The sequence below is a fragment of the Crocodylus porosus genome, unplaced genomic scaffold (genome assembly GCF_001723895.1).
Source record: "Crocodylus porosus isolate Cpor-Errol unplaced genomic scaffold, CroPor_comp1, whole genome shotgun sequence".
NCBI classification, from domain to species: Eukaryota; Metazoa; Chordata; order Crocodylia; family Crocodylidae; genus Crocodylus; species Crocodylus porosus.
Genome location: NW_017728943.1, coordinates 33,402,322 through 33,425,568, shown reverse-complemented (window position 1 = coordinate 33,425,568; position 23,247 = coordinate 33,402,322). Strand labels below are relative to the sequence as shown.

The following is a 23,247-nucleotide window of genomic DNA, read 5'->3' as shown; positions in this document are numbered from 1 at the left end:
GGCATAGCCAGGCCCCAACAGGATGCTCTAATTAGCCCAGCAGGGAATTGATAACACAGTGTTTATTACCCCTAACTCAGTGTTTATCACCTCATTAAGAAAACAAGAGGGACATTACCAGCTACCTGCTGATTCTGCCTTTGTCACAGCATGGACTAGAGCCAGCATTTGGTCTGCTAGCTAATACACAGACACCTCTCAGCAAGGCAGAGGGGAGGGGGGAATTTCTGCATAGGAAGGAGTGGTGACCAGAAAGGAGGGAAGCAGTCTGCAAGTTTCTGCTGGAGCTCCAGCCAGGGAGCAGAGGGGTGGGGCCAGCTCTGCCATGAAGCTGAGAGTCCCACCCAGCCAGAGAGCATGCCAGGATGCTGGGAGTGTCTGGTTTAACTTAAACCAGCAAGGGGGCTGGGACAGACATTGCATAAACTGGTTTGACCAAAATCAGTTAAGTCTAATACTATATTCAAACAGGTTTATCTCAAACTGGTTTCATCAGTTTTCAAACTGGTTTATGTACACTGAACACCTGTTCTGTTACAGGTTTAAACCAGTTTCTGATCACTTAAACCGGTTTATGTGTAATGTCTGTCCCTAGCCTAGGAGAGCAAGGAAAAAAAGCAGTGCATTAAACACCAGGTATTTAAAGAACAGACAATGTTCATGGTACCCGAAGCTGAAGTCAATCCTCATTAAAATATAGAGGACAGTAAGTATCAGGCCTGTGCAAAGCGGCTAGTATTCACTTTGGAGTCAGATTCAGCCAACTGGTGATTCGAATCACGGTCCCAAATCAATTTGGCGAGTCCGATTTGAAGATTTGGCTGCCACTGAATTGGCCGAATCTCCAAATCAAACAGGTCCCATCCCCTACACGCTTTCACAGCCCCATCAATGGCTTCCCCACCCAGTCCCTGCAACCCAGCTCTTTAAAAAAAAAAAAGTCCTGCATTCACCAGCTGCTGCCAGATGGGGGAGGCAATCTCCACTGCACCCCACTACCCCGTGATGCATGGGAGGGCTCTGCCATGAGAACCCATATCCCGCCCACTCTCCCAACCCATCCAATGGCTGCCCCACCCAGCCCCAGCATCCCGGCACCTTTTTTATTTTATTTTTTAAAGCCCCACACTCACTGGCTGCTGGCAGGCAGGGGGTGATCCCCACTGCCCCCCAACACCCCGTGCTGCATGGGGGGCTCTGCCACAAGCCCCCAGAAGCCCCAGTGGCTGCTGCAGCAGTCAGTGAGTATGGGTTGTTTTTTTGTTTTTTTAAAGAACCAAGACACTGGGGCTGGGTGGGGCTGCCATTGATGGGGCTGGGAGAGAGGGTGGGGGTCGGAGGGAGCTCAGGGAGGCTGGGGGAGCAGGCAGGGGGTCCCCCTAAAGTCCCCTGCCTCTCCTCCAGCCCCCTGCCTTGCCCCCTACTTACCAGCACAGAGTCCAGGTCCAGCTCCCTGCAGCGGCAACCAAGGACTGCCCGAATCTCCAAAATGATTCAGAAATTTTTATTGGTATCCCAAGTTGATTTGGATTCAGAGATTCAGCCGCTGAATTGGGTCCATCCCCTCCAAATCAAAATCGGCACCTAAAGCTTTGCAAAGCCCTAGTATAGTATCCCTTTTGGAATCAAGTCAGAGTTTGTCTTTGCTAAGTATGTCATTTGAATACTGGGTTTAGATTGCTGAGAGATAATCAGTTAATCTTCTCTGGTAATTTTTGAGTATTTAAAAGATATTCCAAAGAGGATAGGGGGTGAGAAGAGAACAATTAGTAACATGGACTCCATGCTGTCAGAAATAAGATCCCTGCTAAGTAATGCACGTTACAGATTCCTAAATAAATGCTAAGTGTATCTACAGAATTATTTGCATATTACAATCACCATCATGTGGTCTTCTTGAATATTGATTACAATTTCAATTAAAAGTTAACCAATGAAATGAAATTAAAATCATTTCAGACTCTTATCCCAGTCATTCTTATATCAGTTGTAAACAAATAAGTAAACCTTACTCTTGGTTGAATATTGCATTATTCAAAGAAGTGTAGGTAGTGTCAAAATATTATTTTAACTTTTACAAGTCTTACATAAAATTGCTGGTGAACAAAGTGACACAGTAGAGTAAAAAATGCCATGTATTGAGATTGTCTGGAGTAAGAATTTGAGGATTAAGGTATAGTGGAGATTTTGGTTAGGTTATAAAATGGCTTAATAATAAATGTATCTTCTTACGAGGAAGCATTTTTACATGGTCTATTGGAAATGCTTTTCTTCGGATACGTATTGTAAGTTGCCTCTGTGCCCTCTGTGTATTTGAGGACTCTCCTCTGCCTGTTCTGCCAATAGTTCAGTGGAGCTTGTTGGTTTCTCTAGTTGAGATGGAGAGATTGCTGGATTACTTTATTCCTTGTCATTTCAGCGTAGTTCTGTGATCTGCTTTATCTTTTTTTGACCCACAATGAGGTTGCAGAGCCTTACAACACTGTGGTTAGGGTGAATGCAGCACTACCATTCTTTCTCATTTCTCCTTTCCCAGGTGCTTCCAAGACTCCCTGGGGCTCTGAGACATTCACAGCCATCACCATAACCAATCCTATTAGCACATATTGACCCAAGAAGTTACCACTATTCTGTCAGGGCTTCCTTTTCTTCCTGATTCTGAAACTGACCCTGTCTACCACACAAAATGCAACAAAGGAATGAACTAACATCTTCATCTCCATCTCTTTAAGTCTGTCCTGAGCAATTCTTCAGATAAAAATATAAGCTCTTATTGCCATTCCATCACTGATACACCTATTGCACCTTAGTCTCTTCCCTCTCTTTGCCTTCTGACTGACAGAATCTGGCTTAGCCATATAGAACAAATCTAACTTTGCAGAACTTGCTATAACCAGAAAAGGATGCTAAAAACAAACTTTTACGGTCTGTCTTGCTTCCAAGTGGCTAATAAGGGTACATAATATGTACTGTGCCTATGCATTTCCACCAATAAATGTGTAAGCATCAGACATATTCTGCATTTTACCCTGATTTTGCTCTTTATCTCTCTTTCCCTCATATACACATTTGTCCTGTCCATCTTAGAAAAGAAACACTAGCAACAAAAACTAATGAGCTACCACTCTTTTCATCCCTCAAAGTGGACATTTGATAGTATTTTAGAGACAGTCCAAGCAAGGATTAAGATTCAATACAGTATCACTGCTATCTAGAGACAGATGGAAGAGGAGAAGAGGGAAGGAGTCTGTTAAAATGAGGTCTCCATGTGGGTTTTCCCCCCTCTTCTTTATTCTTTAATCAATGTTAAAATGTTTTTTTACCTTGCTGTAATGCAGCACAGCAAACTAAGTCTCTAGCAAGAGATGCCTCAAGAAATAGTATTTTAATAAGGCAGTGAGATATGTATAGGACAGCATAGATCAGTGGTCCTCAATCTGCTTAGACTCAAGGCACCCATCAGAAAGTGTCAGCTCTCAGGTTTCACTTATTTCTTCACTATGGAAAAATAATAGAGCAATTCTTCTATTGCAAAGAACTCAGAAAGACCACCACAGGGCAGAATGTTTTAGACAATCTGGACTTCTATTTGGGTTTATCTTGTGAATCATATATAGCTGTTTGCACAGCTAGCAGTGCTAATATTGTATGGCACCCCATGGCAACCTTAAAAGGATCTTACAGGACCCCAATGTGCTGTGGCATCTTGACTGAGATCATTGGCATAGATAGATAATATCCTTAAAACTTCTTCCATAGGATCTGTGAACTGGTATGAATTCATGATATGTAAAATACCTACCTCCTCACACCCATGTATGCAGCCTCGGTTTCAATTTAGCAACTGTGATGGTGCCCAGTGATATTGCTTTGATTGTTTACCATCACAAATGCTCTTAGCCTCCTGCTCTTAGTCCCCATAAGACTAAGACTTGGGAAGAGCATGAGAAATCTTGCATGCTTTTTAAAAGAGATGGAAATCATGGAATCTATGACCGCTGCTATCTTTTTGTTTTAACAGACATAATATTACTAAAAAAAAATAGACAAAATATTCAGTACTCAATCTGCATTCAAAGATGATTTTTCTGGGAAAATTCCTAAGAGTTTTCTTTTGACAGCATCTAACATATCACAATGTGATAATTATGCACACAGTAGATTTTTTTAATGCCGATTTTTGTTCACAGTGGGTGCCTCTATATGTGCAATTAGCACATAGTAATAAACTCTGGCACAGTTCACACCAAAGTTTATTTCTCCTGGGCACAGTATTTAGATGTGCACTCAGGACTGCAGCCCATTAAGCCAGGTTGGAGCAGCCCCAGCTGGCAGGAAGTCTGTGGAAGAGGTGGGGGTCAGCCTGCCAGCCTGGGGCTGCTCTGACTTGGCTCAGTGAGCTATGGAGAGGCTGGCTGGGCCACAAGAGTGCTACAGCACGGGGCTAGCTAACAGCCCCACACTAGCACCCATGTGCCACAGCCAGCTCAGTCACGGTTAATGTGCGTGTTTCAGTGCACGTAACTACTCCACTGTAGAATAGTGCTTGTCTCGGATAGTACTATCCCACAGCAGAGTTAATTAATTTACTGTGCTGTAATAAGGGCAGATGTGTAGATGGTGATGCTTTACTGCAGAGCTAATTAGTCAGCTTTGCAGTAAAGCACACATGTAGATGCGCCCACTCTGGGTAACAACATAAACTTCTGATACAATACAATTCTTTTAACCAAAATGTCATTTTTTTCTACTGCAGCACATAAAATGTGTCTCTAAATTTATTCTTTAAGGGCTTTTCTTTGATTTGATTTTCAAACTGATACTAACTTTTCTGTAGAAAAAGAAAAAGGAGAAACACCATCTGATCCTTAAAGAGGAGAAATTATATCAGAATCATTTACTGGCTTCAAAAAGTAATTTAAGTACAAAGTATCTAGAAGACCATTGTTTTTGAAGATGACATGAAAATAGTAGGGCACTAGTGCTAAATACTTCGTTAGCTGGCAATTCATAATACTAAGCTGACTCAAACCTTTGGATTTCTTCCACAGGACTTTTGATTCTGAATTCAAATGTTTCTGCCGTAAGGAAAGCACCCGTTAAAATCACACTGCAATCAACTAGAGTATCTCAGAAAGATACAGGGAGGGATGAGACTCTACTCCGCTTTTTCTGGTTTTTATTTCTTGGACTGATCATTAGTTTATCACCACATCAGAGATTACACAGGTTTCTAAGGAGGAGGTAATGCAGTTTTTATTTAGCAAGTCTTTAGGTCTGATTCTTATCTCTTTCAAACATACTTACATGGAATCAGTATCAGGCCTTTTCTACCTGATTTTTAAACATTTGAATCCCTTGTTTGAAAGCATCTGACTTGAAAGGCAAAGATTCCCCCAGGAGGGAAACTGTTGCCAGAGCTCTTTAAATAGAAACACATGAAAAGCAGAGTCTCCCTTTTGACTCTTGGCATGGTGCCTTAATGGCAACTGCCTCTGGCCTTCTCAGGGCTCTAGCTTGTTCATGTAGGTACCTCCAGCATTTTAAAGGGCTTGTGCTGCAGCACAGGGAGTATGTTTTGGGATGAAGAAGGACTTTTTCTGCATCAAACGTTTTCTCATGAAAAGGGATCTGCTTTTGCCCAGAAACTCAGTAGGCGGCTTGCTTGCTTCTTCCCTATTTCTTTCTAAGGAGAAAAGAGTACTCTGAAGCAACCCTCTAATGAAGCTGCGCAAAGGTTTGCCTCAACTATATTAGTAGACAAGGAAGTTCACAAATAATCTAGATAAAATCTTTATTGTTATGACAGCTCAGAAATAAGTTTATGAGATGGGAAGTGATATTATTCAACTAAGTTACCTGAATGAGTTCCTTTGCTTTCCTGGACAATGAAAATTTCCAGAGAGATGTGTTAGCAATGAACGAGACAGAAACCGACAAACTATAGGAAAAGAAAAGTATACTGGTGTGTGCTGTGAGTGGCCTTGGTTCACAAATGTATGCCACGCTACACTAGCTCCTGTCACACCTTGATAACACTGTTCAAATTTCAAATTTGACACAAAGAAAAACTCTTACCTGCTTTCCTTTTGAAGGTCTTGTATGAGAGTCAGTGCAAGCAGTTAGGATACATATGTGTTTTGGAAAACAATTGTTCTTGCTTTTAATTGAAAATTGGAAATCATGTATTATAATGCAAAGAAGCAGCTTAGCTAGGGAGTATGACAGGGAGCCAAAAGAGTACCTACCTTAGAAACTTGCCTGGGTCAGAGACCCCAAGGGAGCTGGCCAAACCTAAAGCTTCCTTGCCTGGGTCAGAGACACATGGGGAGTTGGGAAGACCAAGAGCTGCCTTAGGGAGCTGTCATAAGAGAAAGGGCCATGGAGCCCAGAGCCTGAGAGGGCAAAACCAGAATCCAAGAGGGCAAGAGAGGCTGAACTTTGAAACAGCGAGACCAAAGGACCGAGGGGTCCAGAGCCAAGAGGTTGAGACCAGGGCTGGAGCCCAGGAACCAAGGTCCAGGGCTGTGGACCTCAACTGAAGGGCACAGCCAGAATAAAAAGGACAAGGCTGGAAGGTCGAAGGCCTGAGGGGTCAAGTGTCATGTCCCCTCTGAATTGATATTGACACCCACAAGCCATTGGTGTGGCTATGGGGGAGGCCCCTAAGGCAATTTAGTGTTTAAGGGCAAAACTAGTGCCTGTTGGGCATGTGAAGCACAAGACAGCTGAGGGAAAGAGGCTCACTTCAAGGCTCTGGGACAGTCTTCCACAGTACTATAAACTCCACTGAGGCATGACAGGCTAGGTAGAAAAGGAAGGGTACTCTGAGGAGCCTGAGTGGGCCAGCAGATGTTTGGCTGCTGGGGGCAGCACAGCTGGCCTTAGGACCAGGCCCTGCTACAGGGGGTTGAACATTGACAGCCTTTTGTAGTGGGGGGTGGGGAAACAATCCTTTGAAAAACCTCAAACAGTCTCGGTAAACATGCTTGGTTCCTTGTACATCAGAGACAATGACAAATAAATATGAAAATTACATCTGCTATACTACATAATGCTTCAACTGTGTGTCTTAGGATTCCAGATAAAAATCAATGAGCATCTCCAAAAGCACCCATTACTGGGGAAAAACGGTATTTAATGTTCCATCTGGAGATGCTTTGTAACTTCCTCTCACTGATTTGAGGGAACCAGATTTCTTGCCTGCTAGGTTTATTCTCTATTAACTACACCACCTCTTATAAAATGAACTGTAATTGTTTGTGCATTTCATTTCCTACTAAATCTCATACATATGCATCATAGCTGGCCTGTTTTCATAAACTAATAACAAAAAAGTATCCATGTTAAGATTTAAGGAAGAAAAGGTGCACATTATCCAAAATGCATGCCTGAAAATCAGTATGCACTGTCCCTTGAAAACAAGGGGTTTGGTTACTAAGACTAAGCTTTATCTGGATCCAGATCTATATCTAGTGATTTCTCATGTTTCTAAACCGTAACTGTATATTCTCATGAAGCACCACTAATGTAGTTTGGAAAAGAAAAAGAAAAGCATTAAGGGCAATTCGGCTCTAAGCTGAAATCCGATTCTGCCTAACCACCTTCACTACAATCAGCCTAGAAAAAGTTTGTTCTGTATTACGCAGATGGTGGCACGCAATAAAAAAAATTACCTTTTTCTTTTACCAAAAATAAATAAATAAATAAAAACCACACAATTAAATCATGCTTCTGAATACGTTTTTCCTCCATAATAGTACACTAATGAGTCCTAAACTGTCAAAAAAGCTGCATGTTTTAAAGGGGCCAAACAATTGCAATTTAATACATTTTACTTTTACACAAACATAGCAGAAAACACTTACTATGGTGGTGCCTGTTTCCTAATCAATTTTCTTAAAATTTGCTGCAAAGTTAGCTTCTCTGATACTCTTAAGTTAACATAAAAATAACCCAAAACATTATCTTACAGCATGAATTTAGAAGGACTAAAAAAAAAAGCAATTTATAAGATTTGAAATGTATTCCCTGACAAAACACCTGCTCCACCCATATGAATCTCCATGTTTTTCTCTCCTGCTTTTTACACATGAAACTACATTCTGACACTAGTATCTACCCTGCTTTCTGCCTTACATCAAACTAACATGGCTAACCCTGTCTCGTATCTTCTTGGCCATTTTGTCTTCATGTTTTATACTAGTGGGAGCCAGCCTTCTTGGCAGGCATGCCATAAAATTAGCCTTGGGCATTCCCCAGGTACCACTCTCATCCCCTTTCCCTACCTGATCTCCTGCTCTGCTTTCTACACCTTGCCCTTTGCTCCCTGGGTAATTTGCTGCTCTGTTTTCTGATCCCTGCCCAACCTGCTAATCTGCCTTCTGCTCCCTCTCTGAACTGCCATGTGTCAACCATGAAGGCTGCCCATGCCACTTGTAGCACCCATGCCATTCATTGGCCACTCCTGCACTCATCCTGTTTCTCCTGTCTTAGTATTTTTATGTCCTTAGACTACTATTCTAAAAACACTTGCCCATACCTAGTTCAGTCTGTTGCTAGTCATAGATATGTAAAATTTCAATAAATGTGTGCAAGACTAGGGCTTCAGCTTACAAGGTCTTTTGATCACAGACCTCACAAGATCCCAGTCATGGTCAAAGCTTTTGGGCTATATTGCAACAATATAAATACAAACTCATGCATTAACCAAAATGGGGAATAATCTACAAAAACACAAAGAAACGTCTACGTTTAAGCAACAGTGACCCACAGATTCTTTGAGGGGAAATCTTCTTAAATAGTAACATAAAATAAATCCATCTTACCATAAATTCCTGTCGAAATACAGGGGAATGCCTGTAAAACACAAACAAATAAATAAGTGGATTTTTGTTTTTCAAATGCTTATCAAAACTAAGAATATTTTAAATGCCTACTTATTACCATTACAAGATGCAATTTCCAAGTCTGGACAAGAGAACTATACCAGAGATCAATATTTTAATACACACTGTAGGAACTGAGAAACACAACCTATGGATGGTCATCGCTGTCACTGCTAATGCTAGCTTTCTCCTCAGTGGCTGCATCTACTCGCATGCTTAACTGTGAGGAGACTAATTAGCTGTGAAGGAAAGCATTACTGTCTACATGTGTGATGCTGTTAGGCTGCAGTAAACGAATCAATACCACCATAAAATAGTACTGCTGAGGACAATACTATCTTACTGTGGGGTAATTAACTATGATTAAGTGCACATGTAGACACTGATTGCGGGCATACATTGTGCCCAGGCAGCCAGCAGCCAGACTCCTGCCTGCCACCTAGCCACACAGCTCCGTACTTTCAGCACCCTCATTCCCCAGGTAGCCCCTCTGCTGCCTGGTGCCACGACTCAGAGCCTGACCTGATCCCCTAAGCTCCCTGCCGTCCTGGGCCGAGCAGGGCAGAAGCGGCTCTGGCAGAAACTGTTCCACTCCAGCTCACATTGCTGCTGTCCTGGGTGCACATGTAAATTCTGTGCCTGGGAGTAGTTTACTTCAGCTCAAACTGTTCCAGAGTCTAATGCTTTGAAATCACGGTACATGTAGATGCATCCAATGGGCACATCTACACTAAATGTTTACTACGGAGTAGACTAATCAGCTCCTCAGTAAATGTCTTGCATTTATACCTGAGCCCCTATTAGGCCACAGGAAACTAATTAACCCCGCAGGAAACTAATTAACTAAACTGCCCTCCCCTGGAGTTTTTAACTCTGTAACACTGCACATGTAGATGCTGATGGGGCTGGCTGAGGCATGATGGTGCTTCAGTGCAGAAGTTAGCCCCACACTGGATGGAGCACCCTCGCGCCCCAGCCAGCCCCATTGCAGCACACTGAGCCAGGCTGGAGCAACCAAAGGCTGGCAGGCTGATCCCCGGGGTCCCTTGCTAGCCTGGTGCTCCAACCCAGCTTCACATGCTCTGGTGCCAGGTGCACATGTAAACACAGCACCCAGTAGCAATCAATTCTGTTGCACTAAGTACTAGAATATATTGCTTCATCTTAATAGCATGTGTTGACATACCCAGTGAGAAGTAAAGTAATGCTAACAGCACTGTAGCTAGTCTTAAGCATGTTATTTAGAAATGCGCAGCAATGAACCTGACACCACATTGTTTTAAGTTCACTTTTGTCAATTAAGGAAACTATAAGCAGCACTAGAAACAAACCATCCAAATATTCACAGGGAAGAAGGACCCCAAAACCAGCAGGTAGACAGGATGGATTAGCAGAACAATCACTGCCAGATGCATAGACTTTGTAGTGGCTGCAAGACAAGGGAAGGGCAGAGTATCGGATTCTAGCCAGACTTATGGTATTTTATTTACTTTACAGAGTGCAAACTGAGGAGAAAAAAACCAGCTTCGCCTCCAGAAAACTGGGTTGGATGATAAAAATAAAAGCAGACATCTATTATCTATGGAATAATGCAAGAGAGAAGCTACTAAGAAGATGATTGTAGTTTGGTAAGAGATTGCGATAAAAGATTCTATGATATTGGGCTGAAATCACCAAAAGACCCACCTTAACTAAAAGTAATGGAAGTGCCCCCAAAACAATGTTATGGTCTCACATCTCATAGGTATATTGCTTCAAAGAGCAAATGGATGTAGTTTATCTAATCTTTTTTATAATCTCTAGTGATTACAAAAATGAAAGAATTAGCAAAATGTTTGGACGATGTAGCCATGATGGTCCAGAAAAATGCAGGATTTTTGTGGGTGATTTTTTTTTTTTGCTGGACCAACAGTATAGCTGAGAGGGTCACATAAAAACTTGTGGCTACCATGATATCTTTCAACAGAAACTCAAGATAAAAAAGGAACTTTAGCAAATGTTTACCAATGATCTAAAATCATAACCTAGAATTGTTATAAAAACAACAATCTGTATTAATCATCTGGGTTGATGGCCCCTTAATATATAGATGAAGGGCAGCTGTATTACAGGATAAATGCATTTTTTTTTTAGAGCTCAACACTACTATTCTCTAAAAATTCAGAGAGGAAATTAAATAAGTCATGATTAGTGTTTGATTTCAGGAAGCAGGTGACTGGCTTGTGGACTTCAGCCATCCCATTTTCTTCTCTTACAAATATACTATTATCAAAACATCTGGGAATTTTGCAGCATGTTGTTCCTGTAAGCCATAGACATCCACTGTTGCCAACAACTTGTTTTCCCCAGGAACAATTTTACATATAAACAAAAGATTTAGTATTAACCATTCCGCCCCTTCCCATTCCTACCCCCCTGACCATTCTTCTGGCTTTCAGAGTTGTGTGCAGCTCAAGGAATTTCAACGTATTTTACATAACCTTATCAAAGAGCAAGAAATGTCATAGATTTCCTTTCAGGCAAAACAGATAAACACATAAATAAATAAAGCAAAAATCCACATATTCAACAGGACCCTCTATCCCATCAATTGAACTGTGATGCCTAACTAAAGTTTTATAACAGTGATGTACCATAGCAACAGTACAGTAATTAGAGATGGCGGGATGTAAACAACAAAGAAATAGTAAAGCCACACATAAATCAAGGGGTTTATGTGCAAGGTGAATCAAAAACGTGCATTCATCTTGAGTAAAATTGTGACAAGTGGAATACAAGCTCACCTATCACATGGCCCAGCACACTGGACAGGATGGATGAGGAGCTGAGGAACAGGGGCAGTCTTGTGGTATTCACTGTCTAGACCATAATTCAGCACTAAGACTGGGAATTATAGACAAATATTTGCAAGCATGTGTGCCAAAAGTGAACTATTGAGATGTACTAGCACCTTAAAATCCCCTCTGACCCTTTAAAGTTAAATAGCAAATTAGTAAAATGCAGATAAGTTCTGACTCCTGGGGTAACTAACCTACAGTTCCCTTTTTAGTTTAGATCTTTTGTGAGTGACTACATAACTATTCTACTTTGTACAGAAAAGTATTGTATCTTATGTTGTCAGAAACAGGCTGATGTGTTGCCTGAGATTATTTGCATGCTACAAACTGAAGCCTACCATCACCACTGCAGAAATAATCAATAGGAACTTAAACTGGAACCGGAGTCATAGAATCATAGAAAATAAGGATAAAAAGGACCTCACAAGGTATCTAGTCCTATCCTCCAAAAGCAAGATAGGCTATGCCTAAACAACTTCTGGAAGATACCTGTCCATCCTGTTCCTAAATGCCTCCAGTAATGACTGTCCTCACAACCAACTTTCCTTCCACTGAAAACATTTTTCCTCATATCCAGCCTAACTCTCTGTTGTTGTAATTTAAGCCTGCTACTTCTTGTCCTAGCCTAATAGATGTAGAGAACAATTTACTGTATTTACTCATATATAAGATGACCCTCTGAATATAAGGTGAACCCTCCCCCCCCCCCACAATACTTAAATTCTATGTATGAAAAATGTATAAATTTGTTACAATTTTCCAGGTATAGAATCTAATTATTGGAAGTCTGCCTTGAAATTGTCCTCATCCCAGTGCGACAGCAATGAAAATAAATCTGGGGTGTGAGTTGGGCCCTTTACCCTCTGCCCCCAACTTGTTCTCCCTGAAGCCCCCTCCCCCACAAACACACTCCTTTACTGTCAGACCCTGCTCTCCCTGAGCACATGAAAGAGAGGAACAAATTTGAAAAGACCGACTTTGAAATAAACATGCCTGAAATAATTCACATATAGGCTAATTACTATGGGTACCTACAGAGTTAGTTCAACCCGAATGGACACATTTTTATCTTTTTCAAAACTGCTGCAAGTTTTAGCTCAGGAACTACATAAGCAACACTTGGTACCAACTCATACATAGTACAAACTATGCATGATATTAGACCAAAGCCAAAAGGCTCATGATTTACAATATAATTTATTGGGCTGGGACCCAGCACAGTTAACAGCGTTTCAAGCTATGACCCCACAGCTCAGCACTGCTAAGTATGCGGGTGTACTCCAGATACTTCCCCAAAAAGATCCATGTGCTAATTAGCTCCACAATCATGAGTGGAACTGGGTGTTCTTGTCATGACTCCTGGTATCCTCCAAAAATTTATATGCAACCTAGTTCAGGTCCACTTCATGAAGGGCAGGGCTATACTAATAATATGTGACAGGCTGAGAGAGAAGGCAACAGAAGGATTCTGGGTAAACTGCTTGATGTCCCATTTTGTGATGTTTTCTGGGCATTTAAGGCTGGTGAATAAACAGGAATCACTGGAAATGGGAAAGAAAGGCACTGCTAAGCTGTGGGAGTGAAGTAGTAGTCGAAATATATTCAACGTAGTAGCTCACTATGACCTGAAAAAGAACCGGCACAGAAGGGGACTGAGTGCAATAGTCATTCTCACATACTTTATTTAGATGGGTTCCAATAACCTTGTAATAGGTTCCCAATATATTTACCCATTATGGGCCATATGTTTTATAGTCATGCTTAGCGTTGGCTGCGTTTAATCAACCTCATAGCTCGTTTCCATTACTGAGCATATACTGCTTTTCACAGTAGATAGACTCTGTATTTAACAAGGTTTCTTTATATGCAAATGTAAGACAAGAAGTTTTTTCCCCAGGTTGATTGGGGGAAAATACTCATCTTATATTCAAGTAAATACTTCATAACCTTCATCTTCATATTAACATTATATATACTCCCATCATTCAACATATGACCATATGTCAAATTTACCGTGCAATACTCAAACCCCAAACCCCAGTTCTCTCCCAATATTCTCAGCCCTTTGACCAGTCTACCTTTTACTAGTTTGTCCCATTCCCCATCTGACTGGTTGCTCACCTTAAGGGTTAGACACGCATCAAATTCACACTACTATACTTTACTTTTTTTTCTGAATGCTAATACAAATTACACCAGTATCTGGCATGATGACTAGTTATCTCACTAACTAATAATACTGCATTAGGCATTATTGCAAGTAGGGGAGCTAGCTGCTTGCATTTGGATAGCTGCTATCCCAGGGTAAATGAGGACATAGGATTCCTATACCAGTGTAATTTAAAACAGTGTATTGTTACAGATATTTTTACCCCATGGTGTCTGTATGCCAGATTAAGATAAGTAACACCAGTGTATACCCTGTGTCTCATTTATTACATGGTGTAAAGCAGTGATTCTCAACCAAGATCCTTTCAAATGTTGCTGTGGGGTGCCACGTGATGTTAGGATTATTAAGCGTGGAAACACAATTCACAAGAGAAACCCAAAGACTTCAAATAGGAATCCATAATGTTAAAAACATTATGACCTGTTGTTGTCTTAAAAAGTCTTTAAAACAAAATAATTGCTCTATTATTTTTCTGTAATCCAAAAATGAGTAAATACTAAAATCTGGCATTTTCTGTGAGATGCTTTGAGTCTACCGAGGGTTGCCTTGAGTCTAAAAGGTTGAGAAACACTGAAGTAAAGGAGAATTACACTGTAGTAAACATCATATATCCAAGCCTCACATCTGCTTGTTAGCTAGTTCTCCTCTCCTTGTCCCCTTGTCATTTCCTTACTCAGTCTTATTGTTACTATTACCCAACCAACTGGGTCCCACTACCCTGCTCTCACAATACCAGAACTAGGGGACACATCAGGAAATTATTAGGAAATAAGTTTAATTTTCAGAAAATAAAGCTTTTTCCATACGGTATGCAACTAACTTTTGGAACACGCTGCTACTAGATGTTGTCGAAATTAGCACTTTACATTAACAAGGTTCAAAAGAGGATTAAACAAATTCATGCAGGATACATCCATCAGTGAGTATTAACCATTGTAATTATGAATGCAAGCTCCAAATTAGGACTTCTTATGCCTCTAAATGCTAAAAGCTTGAAGAGCAACAGCATACGTGAGCTTTTCTCAGTTCTGGTGCCTTGCACTACCCAATTCTGTTACTGCTAGGAACAACCATTCCTGAGAAAAATAATGACATCATATGAGCAAGATACATTGTTTCAAAGAGATGTTGTCAATCTCTTAAAGTGCCTTAATTTGCATGCAAAATAAATCAGTAACTCTTCCAGCTCAGAAAGTTATGACAATTTCTCTCAGATCTATCCTTCTTGATCCAGGCGTGTGTGAGAGATGCTCCCTACTTGAAATGCAGTCATTCACCTTCAAGGATGAGGCAGCCAGCATTTCCCTTGCTTTTCTCTCCAGTAGCCAGCTTTATTATATGCTGTCTAAGGGCACTTACGCACATGCAGGGAAGCCACTCAGACACGCTGTACATCTAGTGCAAAATTTAATGCTCTCCAGCAGCCTCCAGCATCACATGTATCAGCATCCCCACGCTAAACAATGGTGTTGGGGTACTTTGAACTAAAGCTCATTGAATGAGCTTTAGTTCAAACCTCCTTGCTACCATTTTTTCTCAGCGTGGGGTGCTGATACATGGGATGCTCAGGCACTTTTAATTAGCTTGGCTTGCAAATTAAAGTTCCCCGCCCTCTGCCTGACAAAGCGCATCTATAAATGCCCCAAGTCTCCAACTGAGCCCTTCCAAATGAGTACATTTTCTAGGCATCACATTCTTATCTCCAACCCAAGCAGCACTACTCACATTCCAGGACTGCACCAGCCATCTCCAAGCTGCAGGAATACTGAAATCCTTCAACACCCTTTTCTGGGTAGTATTTTTTATGGACTTTCAAGCCCAGGTTCCATCTTAACCTTTTCCAAGTGCAACTCATGTAATTAAAATACAGAGCAAAGCTATATTTGCCCAAGCTACCATGGAGCTGAGGATGGCATCCCAAGTTAAGGATAACAAAAAATTGTTCTTCAGATATATATGGAGTAAAAGGAAGGCCCAGGGCAGTATAGGACCACTAATGAACAGGCAAAAGCAATTGGTGACAGACAGGGGGGACAAGGCTGAACTCCTCAATGAGTTCTTTTCCTCAGTGTTCAAGGGACAAGACAAGTCTCACAATGGGATCATAGAGACACAACAGCAGGGCGCCAGACCACCAAGCATTGACTCTGAGATAGTGCAGAGTCACTTGGAAGGACTGGATGTGTTTATGTCAGCAGGCCCAAATGAGCTCCATCCCAGGGTACTGGCTGATGTCATTGCACAGCCACTGGCAAGAATATTTGAGCACTCGTGGCACAGGGGCCAGGTCCCAGAGGACTGGAAAAGGGCCAATGTGGTCCCTATTTTCAAGAAGGGGAGGAAAAAACTCCAAGCAACTACAGGCCAGTCAGTCTCACCTCCATCCTTGATAAAGTCTTTGAAAAGGTTATTAAGGCACATATATGTGAGAGCCCAGCAGGAAAAATTATGCTGAGGGGAAACCAGCACGGGTTCATAGCAGGTAGATCGTGCCTGACTAATCTAGTGTCTTTTTATAACCAGGTTACAAACCACCTGGCCACAGAAGTAGGGGTAGATATCATTTACTTAGACTTCAGGAAGGCCTTTGATATGGTATCCCACCCCATACTAGTGAACAAATTAAGATGCTGTGACTTGGATGATTACACAGTCTGGTGGGTGGCAAACTGGCTACAGTCATACCCAGAGAGTGGTGGTGGATGGGTCGGTATCGACCTGGAAAGACGTGGACAGTGGGGTCCTGCAGGGCTCAGTCCTTGGACCAATACTCTTCAATGTCTTCATCAGTGACTTGGATGAGGGAGTGAAGTTTGCGGATGATACAAAAAAAAAAAACTGTGGGGAGAAGCGGACACACCAGACGGCAGGGAACAACTACAGGAAGACCTGGACAGGTTGGACAAATGGGCAGAAAACAACAGATTGCGATTTAACAAGGAGAAATGCAAAGTGCTGCACCTAGGGAGGAAAAATGTCCAGCACACCTACTGCCTAGGAAATGACCTACTCAGCAGCACAGAAGCAAAAAGAGATCTTGGAGTCCTAGTGGACTCCAAGATGAACATGACTCGTCAGTGTGATGAAGTCATCAGAAAAGCTAACTGCAATTTATCATGCATCAGCAGATGCATGACAAACAGCACCAAGGAGGTGATACTTCCCTTCTATCCGGCACTGGTCAGATTGCAGTTGGAGTACTGTGTCCAGTTTTGGGTGCCATACTTTAAGAGGGATGTGGATAACCTGGAGAAGGGCCAGAGAAGGGCCACTCGTATGGTTAAGGGCTTGCAGGCCAAGCCCTACAAAGAGAGACTAGGGCACTTGGACCTCTTCAGCCTTCACAAGAGAAGGTTGAGAGGCGACCTTGTGGCTGCCTATAAATTCATTATGGGGGTACAGAAGGGAATTGGTGAGTCTCTACTTACCAAGGTGCCCCTGGGGGTCACAAGAAATAATGGCCATAAGCTAGCAGAGAGCAGATTTAGAGTGAACTTCTTCACAGTTAGAGTGGCCAAGGTCTGGGCTCCCAAGGGAGGTGGTGCTCTCCCCTACCCTGGGGGTCTTCAAGAGGAGGTTGGATGGCATCTGAACCCAGTCCTCTTCCCTACCTATGCAGGGGGTTGGACTCAACAATCTATTGAGGTCCCTTCCGACCCTAACATCTATGAATTTATGAATCTATGAGGGTGTTAAGGCGTGACTTGCTCAGTAGCTAGGAAACTGGGAAAACTAGAACAGATTATCACTTACATTAGCTACTACTGATGGTGGAAAAGGAAGGTCACATTTAGTGACCTAGATTTTCTTTTACTGGTAAATGAGGTAGTCAATACATTTCTCTCCTTAAAATGAAGCCTTGAGAAGTGCTGCATCTTCTTTTTGAACATCGTTACTAGCCTGATATATGGTGTTTCCTACTAAAGAAGACAAGTATAACTAGGGGTATGGGGAGGGCAGTTGCTCAAGATAAGAGGTAGAAGGTATGTTGAATGTTGCTCTAGGTAAAAGAATGAAATTACACTGACATAAAACAGTGCCCTATTCTGTATCTGTTCACAGCAGAATTACACATTTGGTATCAAAGAATATCAATCAAGCAAAGTTACAGTGGTTATAGTACAAACATGTTTAAAGAGGGCTTCATGTTATCACCTAGATCTAACAAAAGGACATTAACACTAAACATGGATACAGTTCAAGGTTTAAAAATACAAAAAACAGTAAATGACCAGTGTAATCTTCAAATATGATACTTTTCCTGTTACTTTTGTATTCTCCAAACTTTGATGAAACCAAACACTGTGTTTAATGAAATGCCTTATGCAACAGGCACCACAGTTTTCTATTACTAACTCTTTATACTTTCAGATTGATGGTTTCCATGTATGCTGTAATAGCCAAGGAAAACACAGCTGTAAAAATGGAAAAGTACATATGATTTTTAAAGGGAAAACCTTAAAGCCCCCAAGTTAATAGAATCATGCTATGGACACAAACCTAAGTTCTGAAACATATGCTTCACCAAACAGATCCACCAGATGAAAATTATGCAAACATTACATACATGCATAAACATATATTCTATATGGAAACATTCAAGTATTATATAAAACACTTGAAGTAAAAATTAGCAATAAGTTCAGGAATTTCATAAGTGAGCTCATGGCAGTGAAATAATGATGATTCCTTCTTTTAAATACTCTCATAAACATGTGTTACAGTTTTTATATCATCAATTGTTTAAATGTTTACTAGTATAGAGACACAGACACTGCAAACATTAACAGCCATTACAGTAGCTGCACCATTCCATTTTTGGTTTGTAATCTGGGAAACAATTACATTATTTTTGCAGCAAAATATTAGCTAGATTATGCTATCACAATAAAACATAAGTGAAAGGTTCCTTAATGAACTAATGCAAATAAGAGCAGTTTGTCATAAACTGCAATGACGAATGGAAGGGGAACTGCCAGACAGTCAAAACATACAGCACATGTGCACTTGTGTGTGTGTGTGTGTGTGTGTGTGTGTGTGTGTGTGTGTGTATGTGTGTGTGTGTGTACTTCAACTGTTAAGGAAGAGAGTAAAATTGCTCATTTGTAATGTCTGATGTCATCATTTTTGTCCTAAGTTAGTAGGGAAAAGGGCCAAGGACGTATGGCAATGCTGAAAAACTTAGACACTGTAAAAGGTGGCTTCTGAATGCTGCAAGGTGGGGTTTCTCTGCTAAACCCTAACAGAAGAAAGTTGTAGTGCCTGGATTAGGAACTGGCTAGCCTGGGTACCAAAGCAGCCACACTTCAGGAGACTAACTGACTGGGAACCCACGCATATCATTACAAAAAAAAAAATACTATCGTAAGTAACAGTAATTGGGCAGTTATCTGTACGAGAAGCATCAGTTCCAATTAAATGAGCTCTAGGAATTGAATCACATTCTCTTTCCAAAATAGTGGTCAATCCATACACAACAGCTGAAATCACAGAGCTGAAATTTCTCCTACAGATTATTATGAAGTTATTCTGTGATCTGACCTGTTAGGACAATTGACTAATAGAAGTTTTCTTATAATGTTACTTAATGTGCTTTTCTCACTTCCCCTTTGATAAGTAGGAATGTACTTTAAAGCACCACCCAGGAAGGGAAGACACCAGCTGACAAGGCAGCATAAAAGGCACAGCAGACAAGATGTCAACTACTCCTCCTCTCTCCTCACCACCTGAGGCCTCTCTGCCAATTAGCGCTGAGAGGCAGGTCTAGATAAAGGGCATCCAGCAGCCAAGATGGCAGCTGCCCCCTCATCCCTTCTCCTTCCCAGGGCCTCTCTGCCATTCAGCACTGAGAGGTGGGGCCTCCAGGAAATGGTCTATTTGTGCCAAGACAAAGCCACGAAAAGGTTTTGTCCCACCATGAGTTAAGCAGGTCCCTTTTAATAAGACTGCAGAACAATCCCTGTCTTGGGTCATCAGCAAGATTTGAGTGTAAGACCTTTATGACAACACTACAACTCTCTCCAACAATTCAAGCTAAAAGTAAGCCTATACTAGACATAAGCCCTTCTTCCTCTACTAGAAAAAGACATAACCTAAGCTGTGCTAGTGTGTGCCCCAAATAAAGCATGATTATAGTTTATATTACAATTTGTTGGGTGTGTCTACATGAGACGCTAAGTGCACAGTAGCCTAATAACACTATGCAGTAGCATGCCAGGCAAAAACTGCACTAATATGTTGCTGCACAGCAGTTTTAGGCTACTGCACAGTAAGCATCAATAAAACCCCATGCACCAGTACAACTGCAAAGTAGCACAAGTACAAGTTAACCAGGTACTAAACTTAACGCGCAGAAACTATTAATGGACGTGTAGACATGTCCATTGAATACCTGGGGCCAACAATTTTGTCTCTGCTGGAAACAGCCAAAGCCTTACTATAGAAATGGTCATAAAAGGGACATCAACTTCTTTGGTTACACTTAGTATGTGATGCCTCTCACCTCTGGACCTACACTGAATACAGTTCAGATGGACAAAGTCTCAGAAATCTATCCTCAAGCTTGCTCCAGATCCCCAGCCAACATGATTCATTGTGCAGAGGAAAGGAATTCTTTATTTAGTCATACAGGAAGACATTATTCAAGGCTAATGCTTGCTTTATATTTAACCAGGGAATTAATTAGGGAATGATGATTAAGAAAGGAGATGTCTAACAGAAAAGCTATGTTCCCTTCTCTAAAAATTCTTAAATAAAATAAAGTAGAATAGAATTATAGCCAATAACTTCTGCTTACAACAATTACAACTTACAGCTCAGAAAATACTTAGCCTTGTAGTTCATATCCAATAAATCACAATGAATCAGCCTGTTAAGAAAATGAGAAATAGAGTAGAAATAACAAGTATGGTTACAGAACTCAGGCTGAAGTGTACAACATACCTTGTATCAGTGAACTGGGGGGCAGAATAGAGAATGATTATAGCTCACTAAAATACACTGCACTCTACATTTGGAAAATGACGTAGACAGTCATTTCAAACAAGTGTTGCTTCTTTTTCATTTCCTCTATACAGCAATGCTTGGACCCTGTAGGCCACATGGAATGAGCAAAAGGAAACCAACCTATGTGAAAAGTCAGAAGGCTGGCATGCTGCAGACAGAGATGTAGCCAACTCAATATCTTCTTTGTAACAAACAGAGATAGTACTAGCCTCCAACTCCCCAAATGCCTGAGCAGATTTAACACCTTTGTGAAAAGTAGTTGGCTGATACCAAAGTCAGGCAAGACAGAGTTAATTTAAGGCCTTGATCCCAGTAATTAAGTCACTCAGTGGACGGGCCAAAGCAGTCTCATGGAATGCTTCACTGCCTGTTGTGGTCAAGCATCGCAGTTATGTTAATTAGGGCTACAGGACCTGTCTGTGGATAGGAAGAAAACTGCAAGAGCTGAGTGAATGGATTTTCCTTACAACTCTAAGGAGAGAAAGAAAGATTAGAGAAACCTCATTTCCATAGGGTGTGTTTTAGCCACTCATCACATTCTTTCATTTCCATGAACTAAACATAATTTTGCTTTTATCCTAGTTAGCACAGTGACTTTTGTGAGGTGCAGAATTTTCAATGTATATTTTTAAATTACTTTCTGATGTACCTACAAATATTATTTTGCTTTCTATTTCTATCATGCATCTGAAAATACTTCTGAATGGAGCTTCAGGCAGTGTAAAATCCTACCTAGTTACATCTGAATACAACTCTAAACGGTCTCTGTGGCCATAACTTAGATGAACTCTGTTTACTCCCTCATAGAGAGATGATCATAGCATATAACCTGAAGATAAAATTTTGCAAAATATGATACAGTGTTTATTCACTCAGGAGAGACCCATGTTTAAAATAGCATGTCAACTAAATTTCTTCCTACTCCTAGGGAGGCAATTTAGTCTAGATGCCAGGATGAAATTATTGGCAGAGCAGTAATGGGGAATTCACAGCAGGGTTGTCAACACAGTACAATATTTGGCTTATGGACAGAAGACTTTATTCTTCATAATTTCCACATTTCTACCGTTTTCTGTATACAAGAATATCTTAATAATATATTTGAGATCAATAAAAAAAATCAGTTTCAAAGAAGGAAATGTAGTTCCCACTGTTACAATAAAATGTTTCTCATTTTAATTATAGGTGGGGTAAATGCAAGTTATCAACTAACATTTAGCAGCTCTGCTTCTAAGAGAAAGTGTTGCTGTATCCTGGAGCTGATGAAAAGCACTAAGTTTACAGCACTAAAAATTAAAGCATTCTGGGATAAAGAACAAATATTGGAAGCACTAGCCTCTTCATAATGCTTTATATCAGCATGGCTTTACCCTACTCCACAGGGACCCAACCAAATGCAATCAGTGGAGAAAATTCAGTGGTTTAGAATAAGGCTAAAAACTGGTAGTTGACTCCAGTCAACCAATCTTCAATATCAACCATTTCAGGGCTGTGGAACTGGTGGGAAACTGGCTCCATGAGGTCTGTGAGGCATTAATGTGCTGCCATTCCCCAAACTGCTCCAGCTGCAATAGCATCCAGAGTCTCCAGGCTCCCCTTTCCTCCTCTAGTTGCCACTTCCTGCAACTGCCCCAGGGGGCAAGGCAGTGAGGATCTAGTCAGGGAACTTCTGGAGGGACTGGACTTATTTAAATCAGCTGGTCCGGACAATCTCCACCGCACAGTGCTGAGGGAATTAGCTGAGGTCATTGTGGGACCCCTGGGATGGCTTTATGAGCACTTGTGGTGCTCTGGTGTGATGCCAGAGACTGAAAGAGGGCCAATGTGGTTCCCATCTTCAAAAAACCTACACAGTCAAATGAGTCGCCAACTGGCTGGAGGGCCGCACCCAGAGACTGGTAGTGGTTGGGTCATTTTCAACCTGGAGGGATGTGGGCAGTGGGGTCCCCCAGGACTCAGTCCGCGGGCCTGAACTGTTCAACACCTTCATCATTGACTTGGATGAGGGGGTAAAAAGCACCCTGTTCAAATTTGCTGATGACACTAAGATGTAGGGGGAAGTGGGCACACTAGAAGGGAGGAATGGGCTGCAATCAGACCTAGACAGGTTACAGGGGTGGGCACACAAGAACAGGATGGGTTTCAACACAAGTGCAAGGTGCTGCACCTGGGGAGGAATAACTGGCACCATACCTACAGGCTGGGGAACTCCTTTCTCGTCAGTGCAGAGGCAGAAAAGGATCTTGGAGTCATCATTGATACCAAGATGAACATGGGCCGGCAGTGTGAGGATGCAGTCAGGAAGGCCAACCATACCCTGTCATGCATCCACAGATGCATCTCAAGC

At 41.5% G+C, this 23,247-nt stretch overlaps 1 protein-coding gene across 1 annotated transcript in view; it reads right to left on the bottom strand.

The window, feature by feature from the left end:
• The window catches only part of MACROD2 (MACRO domain containing 2), a 1,470,564-nt gene that overhangs the window by 466,514 nt on the left and 980,803 nt on the right, over positions 1–23,247 (bottom strand). Inside the window, exon 6 of the mRNA XM_019549129.1 lies at positions 8,829–8,859. Within this exon, the coding sequence (XP_019404674.1) occupies positions 8,829–8,859 (31 nt within the window). The remainder of the gene's footprint in view (positions 1–8,828; positions 8,860–23,247) is intronic.